We start from the raw sequence: 16,201 nt of genomic DNA on the forward strand, positions 1-16,201 counted from the left end.
TTCCTGGTGTCTAATTTACAAACGATGTCCACCGATCATTCAGGGCTTGCCTGTTTTTACAGAGCTTCAGTTTGTACAAGAGAAATGTCATTCCCACCCGGGTTCCTCTGAGTGTGCCGGTTTCCTCCAAAGATGTGAAGATTTGGTGGTTTGGCCATGAGAAATGTTAGGTTACAGGGAGAGGGTAGGGGAGTGGGTCTGGGTGGGATGCCTTTCAGAAGGTCAGTGTGCACTCGATGGACCAAATGGCCTGCTTCCACATTGTAGGGATTCAATGAAACCAGCCCAATAATCCTCCCTGGAATAAGTCATTTAAAAACACATTTGAGGGATGAAATTTAATTAAAACTGCTAAATCACAAACAGGGTACTTTATCAGTAATGTTTGAAGTGAAAGAATGATTTAGAAATGTAGAAACAGGAATAGGCCATTCAGCCCTTTCAGTCTGCTAGATCGTAGCTAATCATTGACCTCATCACCTTATCCTCATATTCCTAGAGATATTTATATTTAGATATCTCAGTCACAATATTCAAAACAGAGATTGATAGATGTTTCAGAAATTAATGTTTCCCTTTGACTGGGGGAGGTCCAGAACTAGAAAATACAGTCTTAGAATTAGGAGAAAGTGAGGCCTGCAGATGCTGGAGATCAGAGTTGAAAACTGTGGCGCTGGAAAAGCACAGCTGATCAGACAGCATCTGAGCAGCTGGCAAAAGCCCTTCGTCAGTCTTAGAATTAGGGGGAGTGAGTTAGGACTGTGTTGAAGAGGAACGTCTTTTCTGAGGGTGGTCAATCTACAAGAATTTTCAGTCGACAGAGAATTCAAGGGTAGTCTCCTCAATAGGACAAATGCACGAATCAGTTTGATGAATCCCTGCTACACTCCCACCGTGACAAGTCTTATCTTTAAGGGAACCTAAACCAAGATTGCACACAGGTGGGGTTTACCAAAGTTCTGTATAATTGAAGTAAGCCATCTTTACTGTAATATTCAAAATCTTTTGTGATAAAGGCCAACATAGCATTTGCCTTCCTTATTGCTTGCTATACCTGCATGTTCGTTTTCAGTCACTCATGATTCAGGACACTTAAATCTCTGACATCAACAGTTTTTAATCTCCCTGCATTTAGAAATATTCTGCTCCTGTTTCTCCCCCAAAAGTGCACTTGCATGGAGAAGTGCTGTCGAAAGGTAGGTCAATGTTGATAATAAGTACTGTGTTTTTCCAGCTACCTTACCTACAGGGTAATTCGAAGCCTCTCCCTATATTTTGGATTTTCAGAACCTGTTGTATTTTCCATTGCGTTTGTAATCCAGTGACCTGACCAACATGTCAGCTCAAATCCCAGTTTTAAAATGAGAATTCACTTCATAAATTCCGGAAATATCAAGCTAGTGTCAGTGTCATAAAGAGAAACTAAATAACTCAACCGTGTTTCTTAGAAATGAAACCTGGGACTCACACTGACTGGATAATGGATTGACCAATACAGAATGTCCATCTCTGTTCAGAATCGGCATGCATTGGCAAAGACAGATTGGTAACCAGATTTGGGCATAAGTTCGGGATTTAACCCAGATTGGTTTCTCCAATGTTAGAAGGGCTTTGTGGTTGCTCATCCTGTGTGTTTGTTCATTGCATTTTGTAAACATTGGATGCTACTAAATGGAAACCATTCCCAATCCATCTCTGTTTCTTGTGACATCCAGTGAATGGCAGGCTTTTACCTAACCCGGTGAGAGTGGTCCTTGCTAAACACAATCAGAAAAATTCAGGGCCCCTGCACAACCAACCCAACCACTGGGCTCTCAATACAAACCCCTTATGTTCTAATTGAGACTCACAAACAATGTTGCCAATTAACCCAAGACTGGCCCCCATGTGGTGGACTTAAACTCGGTGAATGAGGAGGTCGGTTGCTTTTCTCCAGGGATTTACATTTGCTGCATAAAATAGCTCTGACAGCAGCGATGACGCCAGGCTATCTCAAGTTTAATGGAGTTAATCTGGTCACTCCTTTCTGACTGAACCCGAGTGGCTGTTTGTTTCCTCATCAGGGAGGCATATGCTTCAACCTCATGAAGATGGATAGAATTGTGGAGCTCAATACGGTAGACTTTGATGTGACAGTTGAACCGGGAGTCACAAGAAAAGGCCTCAGTAACTACCTTCGGGACAGTGGTTTGTGGTTTCCAGTTGGTAAGTTTCATGTTGTTTGGTCTAAGGGACCCACCCTTAAGCTCAATCAGCTTGGGACATCTGACCTTACTGTCTGGTGTGGTTATGACCAATGCCCTTCAGGGAAAACTGAGGAACTTACCCATTCCCTTCCATTCAGCCTCAAATCTTCCACCATTTCTATTACTTTATGCACCAAATCCTGTGATTCCATCATCCATCCTTTGATGACTTGCGATGGCTTAAACAATTTAAATTGAAGCTTCCACTCCCTAATTTAGATCCCTCTGTGACCTCTCCCTGTCTCTGTAATTTTGTCGGATCCTACAACAGTTCAAATCTCACATTCCTCCATTCTACCATCTTTTGTATCCCCCACTTCCAGTCTGTTACCACTGATGGCCATGTCTTTAGTCGCCTTGGCCTAAAGCTTTGGAATTCCTTTCTTGAACTTCTCTGTTTCTTTCCAACCTACACCCTCCCCCCACCTCCCCCCTCTCTCTCTCTTCTATTTACACACTTAAAACCTGTTTTTTTGGTTTTTGGTTCGCTTTCTTAACCTCTTCCCCTTCGGCTTGAAGTCAGATATTTATCCAATTATATTCCTGTGTGAAGTGTCCTGACATATTTTATTGCATTATGGGTGCTGTATAAAGCAAGTTGTTGTTGTTGCAGATACATGGAAAAACCTGTTTCTGAGAGATAATTAAGTATGTGTGTTAGACATGGGGGTGTGTTACAGTGCCATTTCACTGAGACTGTGGGTGAGCTGAGTTACAGAAAGGGATGGAGGATTGGAAGGCTTACAAGACCAATACCAGCCCAAGACCCTTGGAGTCCTAGCTGCAGTGAGACTTAGAGATAAACTGACCAGTAACACTGAAATAAGGAGAAATAATTTAAATACTTTTTGTCAGACATTTCACATTGTAAAGAGAATCATCCCTGTTTCAGGTGACCCCAAAGGCACAACCAGTGTTGAGGCAATTAATATATTTGTTGTCTGGCTTTTTTGTCATTTGGGAAATGTGTAGAAAAGATGACTTAAATGCTGAGGAAGGGTATGTAAATATTTTTAATCCTATAGTAGTACAGCTCCCAAAATCAAATAGACTGTTGTTGGGGAACAGACTTGGACTGATTGTAACAAAGTCAACTAGCTGGACCTCATTGAATAGGAGTTCCATGATTGGGGCTGTTAACCTGGTCAAATCATGGAGTCCCCACTGACAACTATAAACAGGAATGTCATGGACGGGGTCGTTAGGGCCGACAGCCTGCCCCTTTTCTGCGGGTATGTCAGGGAGAGGTGGGTGCCGCAGGGAGTGGAGTGCATTATTTCCCTGTCCAATTGTAAAGGGCAGTGCTTGTCACTGGCCACTTGGGTGTTGTCCTTGCTTCCTGTGGTGGAAATTGAATAAGGATTTGTACACCTTGTGTCTTTCACTGTGACTCACTTGCTCACACACACAATATGGGTGCTGGGGAAAAATAAGCACTACTGCAGTTAGACGGCAGTGTATGAAAAAAAAAGTGAAGAGAAAAGATAAACAGGAGTGTCAGAGATACCACCACTCTGACAGTTGACTCTGAATGAGACAGTGCTAAAGTCAAGGACTGTTCATAAAGGGTGATTTGGTGACAGGATATCAGCTCCTCTGAAGTTATTTCAGGACTAACTAGTGAAAATCTTGACTAAGCTGCACATCCATCTTTGTTGATGTTTGGACAGTCTGATGCCATCTGCAAGAAGTGTTGCATACATTGTTTTAAGTGAAATTCCTAACAGGCAATCTGAATTCATGTCTGTGCACTACCTGCCTCCACCTGGGTCACACTGACCCATTCCAAAAGATGCAGAATGGCTTCTTTTTCCCACTCCACCTGGTTATATCTCTGAGTCCCTTGCTCTATCCCTTGTTCACTTGTTACCCTTTGATAATGTTTCCCATGGGCCTGAGTTAGTTGATGACACCCAGTTTTACACTAACTACTTATCTGATGGATGAGGTGCATTAACAACAGGACATCCACACACTGAAATCCTCAACTTTGCCTATACTTCCAGCATGGAGTTCACCTCCTGCACAACTCTACTGTCTCCATTCTATCCTGCTCCAAGTTGTAATCATCAGTAAAATAACCCATCCAGTGTCCAATGGCTCACTGATTTACCACTTTGAATTCAGAATACTTTAGCAAATTCTCCACACTGTTGCATAACTATTTGCTTTTTATTCCAGTTTTTCAATATGTCTATAAATGCTTAGCTTATACATGTAGCCTTCTCTTTCCATCTCTATCTGTGGCAGAACCATCTGTGACCTGTGCTACAATATACAATATAGCAGAGATGATATATAATGTACATTATATATAGTATATGATATAGTCTCGCTAAAATGGAAACCGTGACACTCCTCTGTAACTAACATATGTCTATCAGAAACTAGTGTGTCTGCAACTACTAGCCTTTATACACATAAAGTGCTGTATCTCAGTGGTAGCAATCTCATCTCTGAATGAGAAGGCTGTAATTTGAGAACTTACCTCAAGATATGAGTATGAAACTTTCATTAACCCTTCAGTACACTGCTGTTGGGGATGTTACTTCCACATTCAATGTTACACCAAATGTCTGTGTGTCTGTGTCAAAGTCGACTGCAGTATTGTCGTCCATTGTAATGGTCAATGCATTTTACCATACTTTGGGACATTATGAGGTTGGGAAAGGTGTGATATGAATTCAAAAAATTTTTTCCCCACATAGTACAGTGGGGAAAAAGGCATGTCCTGTTCTACAATGAATGCTGATACAGGAGTCTTACTAATCATCATAAAGGCATTCTAAAATGGGTCTGACATCCTTTGCTTTGCACAAAAAGAAACAGTTTAACAACTTGAAGAAAATATAAAGAGGACACAGCCATTGATCAGTCTTTAGTAGGTTTCAAAATATATAAGTATCAGATTAATACTGTTGTGTGATATGGTGTAACATCATTGTTCTTTCCTGGTGTAAGCCCTGGTTTAATTAGTAGCATTCTGGATCCCCCTTTCTGAGAATAAAATCTGGGCTGACATTCCAATTTAGTGAGAGCTGGAGTGTCGGAATCAGGTGAGATGTTAAACTGAGGTCTGATTTCCCATCTCACATGAATAAAAGGGATCCCATAACACTGTTTCAAAGAATAAAATATCCTGCCCATTAAAACAATCCTGCCTGTGGGAACTTGCTGTGCACAAGTTGACTGCTTTGTTTCTGATGTGACAAGGGGGAGGGTGCTACTCTTCAGTGTCTGGTAAGTGCTAAGGGATGTCCAGAGACTTTATATCAACTAAATCTTTATTTCATTATAAAACATATTATTATCCTTCTGTAAAGTTCAATGAATACAGTCAGAAATTAGTACAGTCAAAAAAGCAAGTCTTACTCAACCCTAAAAGCCAAGACATTTGTTTACAAAGACAGAGTTTCTTGGAAAAACTACTAAATTACCCAGTTTGTGAGACATATGTCCTAACACTGAATACACTGCAGTCTTCAGTATTTATACAACACATGCTTCGGTCTGCTTAATGTCTAAGAGTTTACATTAGATTATCTTATTTGTCAAAATAGTACATAAATTGTTGCCAGCTGAGGTTAATTCAAGAAAAAGCAAGATAATAAATCTTCCTGATCATGGAATCAATTTCAACTGGTATTGAATTATCTGCAAACTTGAAAGTCTTTAAGAAATACAAGTATAAAGAGCATTCTATTGTGCCAGCTGTTTAATCTCAGGACTGGTTACAGAATGTCAAGCAGAGGTCAAACTCAATGCAGACTGGGAAATAGCGCAGCAGTTTGAAATACCATAATCGGAAACAGGAAGCAAATTGTTGAAAGGTCATCGTGTTTCAATTCTGAAAGTAACAAGTGAATTATAATTTACAAATTGTTTAGGAAATAAATAAATCGAGAGCAAGCATTCAGCACAGTCTTCTGGCTAAGAAAGCATTTCACTTGATGCTTTAATGAAAATGCTTTATTAGGCCAAATGCAGTTTCATATAAAAACCAAGAAAGTCTGCTTTTGTTCAGTGCTGTAGCTGAATCTATCAGCAACGTTTAAAAGGGCCCACCTGGAATCAACCTGAGTCACCTCATATCGTTTAATCTGTAATTGTGATACCTAAAATTTACGATTAATGAAATTACAACTATGGGAATAATCAAGCTGGGGCAGACTGTGCATCCATTGCATTGAATTGTAACTTGCTGACTGTAGACTCTAAGGCAGAACTTGCTTAATCGGAACTAGCAATAATTTGCATTTATGTGACACCTTTAGCAAAGTTAGTAAAGTTTTTCCAAACCTCTTGCCAAGAGTGATGTCAAACAGAATTTTCCATTGGATCACATTCAGACCTATAACAAATGAAATGGTCAGAGGGCTAGGTTGTAGTGAGAGTCATAAAGGAGAGATGAGAGTCAGAGAGGAGGATGGGTTTAGCCAATGAATTGGGAAGATATGGTCTGGCTGACTAGAGGCACAGTGTCAGTGGTGCAGTAACAAATGTCAGAAATGCACCCAAGGCCAGAATTGGAGGAACCCAGAGATCTGCAGGGGCTATAGAGCTGGTGGAGACTGGAGAGAGAGGGCAGGAGTGGTACAATCTTGAAGATTGAGTGCCACTAAATTGTCAACCTTGACACCGCTACTGAGCCAAAGGGTGCAGAGGTGGTGATGGATCAATAGGACTTGGTGCACTTCCTGACTTGGCTGTCAGTCTGAATACTGGAGCTCCATACAAAAGGAGGGGTGACATGAAAATGGTTGGGGGGAGGTGACAGTTCCTCAGGTGATTCTGGAGTAAACTCTCGCTTGTTTTACAGATCCAGGTGCGGACGCCTCCCTGTGTGGAATGGCAGCTACCAGTGCCTCGGGTACAAACGCAGTGCGCTATGGGACAATGAGGGAGAACGTGATCAACTTGGAGGTGGTGCTGGCTGATGGGAGAATAATCCACACAGCAGGAAAGGAACGAAGATTTAGGTACCAAAAGCAGGCAACCCCTCAAACAGCAGTTCTTGTCAGAATTTCTGTAATATGTGTAAATTCTGTGACATATTATTAAATAAGAGTTCTGCGGTCATCTTTGGAAAGCTTTGAAAATTGCCAGGAGAGATATGAATTAGGTGAAACGAAGGTTCATTTTATTCCAACAGTTATGGTTAATAAATTTGCAGATTACACCAAAATTGATGGACAGCAAAGAAGATTACCTCAGAGTGCAATGGGATCTTGATCAGATGGGCCAATGGACTGAGGAGTGGCAGTTGGAATTTATCTTAGATAAATGTGAGGTGCTGCATTTTGCAAAGTCAAAAATCAGGGCAGGACTTATGCACTTAATGGTAAAGTCCTAGGGAGTGTTGCTGAACAGAGAGACTTTGGAGTGCAGGTTCATTGCTCCTTGAAAATGGAGTCGAAGATAGACAGGATAGTGAAGTGTTTGGCATGCTTTCCTTTATTGGTAGTGGAATTGAGTATAGGAGTTGTGAGGTCATGCTGCAGCTGTACAGGACATTGGTTAGGTCACTTCTGGAATACTGCATTCAGTTCTGGTCTCCTTCCTATTGGGAGGATGTTGTGAAATTTGGAAGGATTCAGAAAAGGTTTACAAGGATGTTGCCAGGATTGGAGGGGTTGAAAAGGCTGGGGCTGTTTTCCCTGGAGCGTCGGAGGCCTAGGGTGACTTTATAGAGGTTTATAAAATTGTTAGGGGCATGGATAGCTTGAATAGCCCAGGTCTTTTTCCCCCGAGTTGATGAGTCCAAAACTAGATGGCATAGGTTTAGGATGAGAGGGTAAAGATTTAAAAGGGACGGATGGGGCAACAATCTCACGTAGAGGGTGGGCCTTGTATAAAATGAGCTTCCAGAGAATGTGGTGGAAGCTGGTACAATTACAACATTGAAAAGGCATCTGGATGGGTATATGAATAGAAAGGGTTGAGAGGGATATGGGCCAAATGCTGGCAAATTTAGGATATCTGGTTGGCATGGGTAAGTTGGACCGTAGGGTCTAATTTCATGCTGTTCATCTCTAAGACTCTATAACTGCTTAATAGTCCTCCTTACTGAAGGTCTTTGTTTCTAAGCATCTCTTAAACATCAGCCCTGGTTGGGCTGAGCTCTTGCTCACCTCTTGAGTCAGAAGGTCACAGGTTCAAGCCTCACGTGAACACCTAATCAAGACTGACACCCAGTGGTGGGCAACACTTCCTGTTTGGATGCGTTCCTCTCATACCCCCCATTGTCTTGATGTTATCCCTCAAGCAGTAATTGAACTAACTGAGCCAGTCAATTAATTCCTTCTGGTCTATGTGACCTTTCTGTGAGCACCTTTATTTTTAAGAGTGGCTGCACTCCCAAACATCTACTGACATCACAAATGCGATGCCCTAAAGCAGGCCGGGTGAAGTTATTGTGCTTGGCTTCAGTTGGTGGCTGATGTAAGAATGAAGCAAATTCCTCTTGTTGAAGCAGGTATGTATCCCATAGGATTCAGACACCTGACCTCCCTAAAGCAGTCTGTGGAAATGTTTGTCCAGCTTGGGGGAACATGACTTGGCTAAACCACAATAATGCTCTCTACTGCAGGAAGACATCAGCTGGTTACAACCTGACCAATCTCTTTGTCGGCTCTGAAGGGACTCTGGGAATAATCACCAAGACGACACTACATCTCTATGGAATCCCAGAAAGCATGGTCTCCGCGGTCTGCTCCTTTCCAACAGTGCAAGCAGCCTTGGACTGCACAGTGCAGATACTACAGAGTTGCATCCCCATAGCGAGGATAGGTAAGGCAACCCTTTAATATCAACTCTTTATACCTAAAGCACCAATAAAAGAGAGTGAGAAACAGGAGATGCAAACTGATGAGATGGTTGTGCTATCAGAAATGCAAACAACAGACGATTTGGCTGGATAAAGGCACAAATAAGTTATGTTGCATTTTATCCTGGATCCTACTTGGGTGCAGCCCAATCCAAATGTGGGTGCATTATGGTCCAAACATGGGTGGAGTGTCACTTTGTACATGTGTAATGGTGTGACTGGTACACAGTTTTGTATGAGTTGTGTTAAATTGAATTGAATTGAATTTATTGTCACATGTACTGAGGCACAGTGAAAAGCTTTGTCTTGCAAGCAATACAGGCAGATCACAGAGTTAAGTAGCATAGATAGTAAATAATAGGTTAACAGCGGCAAAAACAAGGTACAGGCGAATGTTAAGAGTTTGTGAGCCTATTCAATATTCTAACAACAGTAGGGTAGAAACTGTTACGAAACCGGCTGGTGCGTGTGTTCTGGCTTCTGTACCTTCTCCCCAATGGTAGAGGTTGTAGAAAAACATTACCAGGGTGGGAGGGATCTTTGAGAATGCTGGCAGCCTTTCCTTGATAACGGGCCTGGTAGATTGGTTCTAAAGATGGGAAATTGGCCCTTGTGATTGTCTGGGCCGAGTTCACCACTCTCTGTACCGGCTCCGATCTTGAATGGTGCAATTGCCATACCAGGTGGTGATACATCCAGACAGAATGCTCTTGATGGCACACCTATAAAAGTTGGCAAGGGTATTCGCCATCATGCCAAATTTCCTCAGCTGCCTGAGAAAGAAAAGACATTCTTGGGCCTTTGTAACCAGTGCGTCCACACGAAGAGTCCAAGAAAGCTTGTTATGGATGACCATTCCCAGGAGCTTGACACTCTCCACTGTTCCACCTCTGTGCTGTTAACGTGTGTGGGGGGGGGGGGGGGGGGGGCGGAGGGCGGAGGGAACGTGTGTGGAGTGGGGGGGGGGGTATGAGTAACATCCCGTCATACCAGCATTGAAAGTTAGGTTATTTTCAGTGTACCATTTTTCCAGATATTCCACCTCCCACCTGTAGTCTGTCTCGTTGCCATCTGAGATTTGACCGACAATGGTGGTGTCATCAGTGAACTTGTAAATGGTAGTAGTATGTGGTATGACCTGTATGTAGGTGCAGAATAAGTGGCAATTTCAGCAGCTTCTGAGGAATGCTGTTGTTATACTTTGTGTATTGAGAAATTGGATTTTGGATTGGATGTGATTAGATGCCTTTAGCTGTTGAGTCCTGTATGACGGAATCCACAAACTGGTGATACCATTCTCCATTTACTCACCCCTCAGTGATTTACCACCTTTGTTTTTCAAGATAGTAGCCATTGATGGTTCATATTGGTTCACCATAAACATGATGTGGAGGCCTGAGCTTCCCATACGTTAATATGCACTGGGGTCACCTTCTGTTCCAGTCTCTCTCTCTCTCTCTGTATTGTCTAATTTACCAAGTTGGATCAATGTCAATTTACCCTTTAAATGAAGTGTTATTTATTTCAATGAAATCCATGTCTTTTTTATTTCAATATCAAATTATCTTTAAGACAAAGCAGCAGCATCACTTTCCTCTGTATAAAAATGGAACAAATATATCAACAGAAAATGAATCCAGCCATAGTTAGGAGTAAGTATCTTTACATGATGAATTTTGTTTGAAAATGATTGTTGCGTATGCTGGGTTGAGTCTGACATGTAAATCAGTAAAACACAATTAGGCAACAGAAATAACTTACATCGATGTAGCATTTTGAACATCCACGCTTGTGTTTCTCAGAGTTCCTGGACGATGTGATGGTCGATGCCTGTAACAAATACAGCAATCTCCGCTATACTGTTGCATCAACATTGTTCCTGGAATTCCATGGCACTGAGAGGAGCGTGGAGGAACAGGTTCAGGCCACAGGTGGGTTCACACTTTTACCTGGGACCTGCTGCTCTTAGTCCTTTCTCACACTCACTCCATTTATGCAGTGGTTTATTTTTACAGAACAGGTCCTGACTCTGACCAGGATGATTTACCTTCATTGTTTGTCACATTAATAAATTGACAGGCCCAGAAAAAATATATCAACAACAATAAGAGGCACCATTAAATAAATATATTTATAGATATATATAGTAGGTGTTTGTATATATTGATATTTAATATATATATGTTATAACATGAAGGGGAAATAATTATAAATTACTTTAATACAGACATTTTTCTGTTTTGCACTCATCAATGCACATATACCATATTACTCATTTTTGTGATAGGCAGGATGTCATTTTGGTAAAAACAATGACTGCAGATGCTAGAAACCAGATTCTGGATTAGTGGTGCTGGAAGAGCACAGCAGTTCAGGCAGCATCCAAGTAGCTTCGAAATCGACGTTTTGGGCAAAAGCCCTTCATCAGGATGTCATTTTGGTTTGACTGCAGCATCCTGTTAGTAGCAGTGTGAAACAGGTAGCTCCATCTGTTGCTCAAACATTTGAGATAACTTATCTCCGGTGTAATCTGGGGAATTTTCAGGGCCTCCAGTCCCTTCATCAGTCTGCATTACATACAGCAAGAATTGACCTGAACAGGGTAGCAATTATCCCATAAGGTTAGTGATGGCCATTCCCTTGTCATTGTCAGCGCCTTGACCAATCAGATTCAACATGCCTTTGTTTAAAATTTAAATCAAACTTGGCAGTTAACTGTCTGCCATTATTCACTGGTGCATTCTCCATGGTAATGTCTGTACCAATCAGAGTTCACATGGCAACCAATCAGCACTGTCTTCTCATCAGTGTAAATACTGGTTTTCCCTTAAATTGGTATTCTTGAGAATTGTGCTGAGGAGTGCAAGACAGAAACCTTCAACAACATGTCTTTTTTTTTTGCAATACCCAAGTGTAAGACTATCAATGATTGTTCTAAAGGGTGTGTCCGTTGTTGCTGCTTTGGAATCTGAACATTTTTCAGTTGAGGCCCTTAAGTAGTCAGTTGATAGGCCTCCTTTCACCAGCATCACTGGGGTCTTACCTATAGTGGGAGGCCAGTGTCAAGTCAAACCAGGTCGACAACTGAAACCAGGCAGACAACTGAAACCCACCAGATGCTTGGGGGTGATTGCCTCATTTCCAGATACCCTCTCCCAATCCGAATGCCTCCCTCCCCCAAGGTAATCCTTCCACTGCCCCCACCCCAACACTGGGTTTCCCCATCCCCTCCTTCCATCCTGCCAATTCTGAGCCTCCCCACAACCTCTGGCCTGCCAGCCTTGACCAATAGTCCCCAGACTTCCATTTAGTTCCAGGCTCCACAGTGCCTCCTTCTTTTAGACACTTGCAGTTCCAGGAGTGGCCACCACCTCTGACAGCGCTGCTGGGACAAGAGATTAGTCAGTGGTTGCAAGGTGATGCTTGTCCTATTCCTAGGGGTTCAAAGCCAGCCTTGGGCAATAGGTGGCCTACTAGCTGGCACGTGAACCAAATGAGGAGGGGGATGGGCTCACCACTGACATCTCCTCAGGAATGAGGACCTCTGCCCCAGTGTAAAATTCAAGCAATTGTTCCAGAAAACAGAACTTAATTCTGTCAAAATTGTTTTCTTTTTTCTTTTGGGATTTGAAAACGATCAAGGGACAGCACAGGAACATGGTGTTGAAGTAGATGATCAGCCATGATCTCAATGATTGGCAGAACAAGGTCAAAAGGCTGAATGGTCTGCTCCTATTATGTTGAGCTGAACTGTTTCCCTTAGTCTATAGGAAAATGTGTGCAATTCTAGAAAAACCTGTGTTTTAACTTCTGTGTTTGGGCTTTTCTGAGTTCCATGTTTATTTCTCCCAGAATCACTAGAGGTCCATAAATTATGGTCAAAATTCTGCTTGCATTTCAATCCATCAATTTTACTCTCAGTTGGATGGTTCTTTCTCTACTACGTTCAGATAATAATGTAATTCTGAATGATGCTGAAAACTAGGCACATCTTGTAGAAGCCTTCTGTATTACACTGATCAGGACAATTCTCGAGAAATACCAGAGGGAAGGGAAAGCAACATGTATTCTGTATAAAGAAGAATGCCAATTGGTTGGCAAGTGGTAGAGGCATTGCTTTGGAGAATGCATTAGTTAATGATGACTGACAGGAAACTACTAAGCTTAGTTTCAATTGCTTGTTTATATTCATTGTCACATAAGCAAGATATTTACAGTGCAGATGAGTTTACAATTTTTTAATCATGCATATCCAAAATAAAATGAAAATGGTGAATGAGTTGTGAAGCAGATGTGAAGCCATTATGACTTAATCCATTTTTTTTTCTCTCTACAATTGTTCCTTTGTTTGAGCACCGCTGCAGATGGCTTCATCACGTGTTTGGTCGTTCATTATACGAAGCCCTGCTGAATCGACATCTCTGATGAGTGGGTTTCTTTACATTCTGTGTTCATACCGTGGGAGGCAGTGGTGTGGGGTGAAGCCTCTGGCTGAAGTAAATACTTCCTATCCTTGAAAGCTGAACTGCAGCAGCACAGGGGAACACAGCAGGCATTAAATCAGGGCATTGCCATCTGGTCGTTGCTTAGAAATGGAGGAAAACAAAAAGTTGCTTTGGCATTGGTCCAGTGCCCATGTCCCGAGTGGCTGTGTATCTGTATTGTCAAGTCATAGAGATCCACAGCACAGAAACAGAACCTATGGTCCAACTCGTCCATGAAGACCAGATATCCTAAATTAATCTAGTCGTGTTTCTCAGCATTTGGCCCATATCCCTTTAAACCCTTCCTATTCATATACCCTCCCAGATGCCTTTGAAATGTTGGAATTGTACTAGTCTCCACCACTTCCTCTGGCAGCTCATTTCATACATACACTACCCTCTATGTGGAAAGGTTGTCCCTTAGGTCTCTTTGAAATCTTTCCCTTCTCACTTTAAACCTATGCCCTCTAGTTTTGGACTCTCCTACCATGGGGAAAAGACCTTGTCTATTCACTTTATCCATGTCCCTCATGATTTTACAAACTTGACTAAGGTCACCCCTCAGCCTCCACCCTCCAGGGAAAACAGCCCCAGCTAATTCAGGTTCTCCCTACAGCTCAAACCTTGCAAACGTGGCAACATCCTTGTAAATGTTTTCTGAACCCTTTCAAGTTTCACAATAACCTTCCGATAGCAGGGAGGCCAAGCATCTTGCCTTAGGGCAACTCAGCTCCAAGAGACCTCTCAATTTAGTCCCAGCCAAAAGAGAACAAGCACTAGTCACTAAACAGAAAAAAAATATTAAATGCTGGAAATCAGAAACAAAAAGGCTTTTATTGTAGAGTACAAATCCCCTGGCCTGATATTTCAGAGATTTGAAGCCTTCTGAGGCAAATTTGCACTGGAGACCATTTCAGATTCACACTAACAACAGGATGTAAATCCATTTAATGCTGTGAATCAATGTTTGGATCATATTCAAGATTTTACTTTTCCTGCTGGTGATAGATAAAGCCAAACAGATCCCTTGCTCTACCCTGGCAGTTATGCCTGTGTAGAATGGCTGCCCTGTCACATTTGTGTCTGATTGCCTCACAGAGGAGATAGTGAAGGCGAACAGTGGCTCTGATTTCGCTTGGGCAAAAGATCAAGAAACCCGGAACAAACTCTGGCAGGCGCGGCACAGTGTGTGGTACGCCGCTCGTGCCATACGCCCGGGCTGTGAGGTAAGGCAGCGCTGGCCTTCGTCTCAGGCACTTCAAACCATATCCTCAAACCTGTTTGACTAACAAACAAAATCTGCTTTGTTCCTCAAGGGTTATTCCACAGATGTCTGTGTCCCAATTTCAAAGCTACCGGAAATCATCGTGACCACAAAAGAAGATTTGGTGAGGTCAAAGCTTACAGGTTAGCTGGAACAAAGGATAGGATGTGCCATTCCAAAAACTTGACATCTGCTGCCTCCCTTTGCTTCCTTAGTTGGGATCAGTGTGGGTCACAGTCGGTACATACTGCTGTAGAGTCATATAGCACAGAAACAGACCCTTTGCTCCAACCAGTCCATGCTGAACATAATCCCAAACTAAAGTAGTCCCATCTGCCTGCTCCTGACTTATGTCCCTCCAAACCTTTTCTATTCATGTATCCATCCAAATATCTTTTGAATTGCTGTAATTGGAGCCACACCCACCACTTCCTCCGGATGTTCATTCCACACACGGACCACCCTCTGTGTAAAAAGATTATGCCTCTCATATCTTTTTAAAATCTTTCTCCTCTCCCCTAGATTTAAAATCCCTCAGCTTAAAAAGACAACTACCACCAACTCTATATCAGGCAGGGTTATATTTAACCTCCAGGGTCCATATACATTGCTTCCAATAGATGGTCTGTTGTGTAAATTGACTAAATGCTCTCAGTGGTCCCTTTTGAACACTGTGCCTATTTTCAGATTGTTGCTGAGTCCTGTCAGGCTTCAGCCCAAATCCGTGTGGAAACTCATGGAATGGTGCTGGTGTTGAAATACAGACCATCTGACCGCTTCAGGTATGGGAGCAAGTATGGCGAGGAAACCCACAAAGCGGTCGGCTGAATGGATTCACCTAAGGCTCTGAGTGTTCTGGTACATAAATCACAAAATGTTAGTGTGCAGGTACAGCAAGCGATTAGGAAGGCAAATGTAATGTTATCACTTATTGCAAGGGTAATGGAATATAGAAGTATGGATGTTGCTACAATTGCACAGAGCACTGGTGAGGTCTTTCCTCGTATACTATGTACAGTTTTGGTCTCCTTATTTTAAGAAAAGATGTCATTGCTTTAGAAACAGATCAGGGAAGATTCACTTGGCTAGTGCCTAGAATGTTGAAAGGATGTTCCTTCTTGTGGGAGAATCGAGAACGAGGGGTCATGGTATAAAAATAAGTGTCACCTATTTAAGACCAAGATGAGGAAGCAGTTTTTCTCTCAGATGGTTGTGAGTGTCTGTAATTCCCTTCCTTCCTCAAAATGAATGCAGAATCTTGAAATAGTTTTAAGGTGGAGGTAGATCGATTCTTGATGACCAAGGGGATGAAAGATTATTGGGGAGATTCAGGAATGTGGAGTTGAGGTTAAAATCAGATCAGCCATATTAAATGGCAGGG

At 42.2% G+C, this 16,201-nt stretch overlaps 1 protein-coding gene across 1 annotated transcript in view; it reads left to right on the forward strand.

Moving 5' to 3' along the window:
- ldhd (lactate dehydrogenase D) overlaps positions 1–16,201 on the forward strand; it is a 37,252-nt gene that overhangs the window by 14,545 nt on the left and 6,506 nt on the right. The window contains exons 4-9 of the mRNA XM_072547525.1: positions 2,064–2,205; positions 7,066–7,225; positions 8,836–9,035; positions 10,875–11,003; positions 14,655–14,782; positions 14,873–14,963. Of these exons, the coding sequence (XP_072403626.1) occupies positions 2,064–2,205; positions 7,066–7,225; positions 8,836–9,035; positions 10,875–11,003; positions 14,655–14,782; positions 14,873–14,963 (850 nt within the window). The remainder of the gene's footprint in view (positions 1–2,063; positions 2,206–7,065; positions 7,226–8,835; positions 9,036–10,874; positions 11,004–14,654; positions 14,783–14,872; positions 14,964–16,201) is intronic.

The sequence above is a fragment of the Chiloscyllium punctatum genome, chromosome 26 (genome assembly GCF_047496795.1).
Source record: "Chiloscyllium punctatum isolate Juve2018m chromosome 26, sChiPun1.3, whole genome shotgun sequence".
Lineage (NCBI taxonomy): Eukaryota > Metazoa > Chordata > Chondrichthyes > Orectolobiformes > Hemiscylliidae > Chiloscyllium > Chiloscyllium punctatum.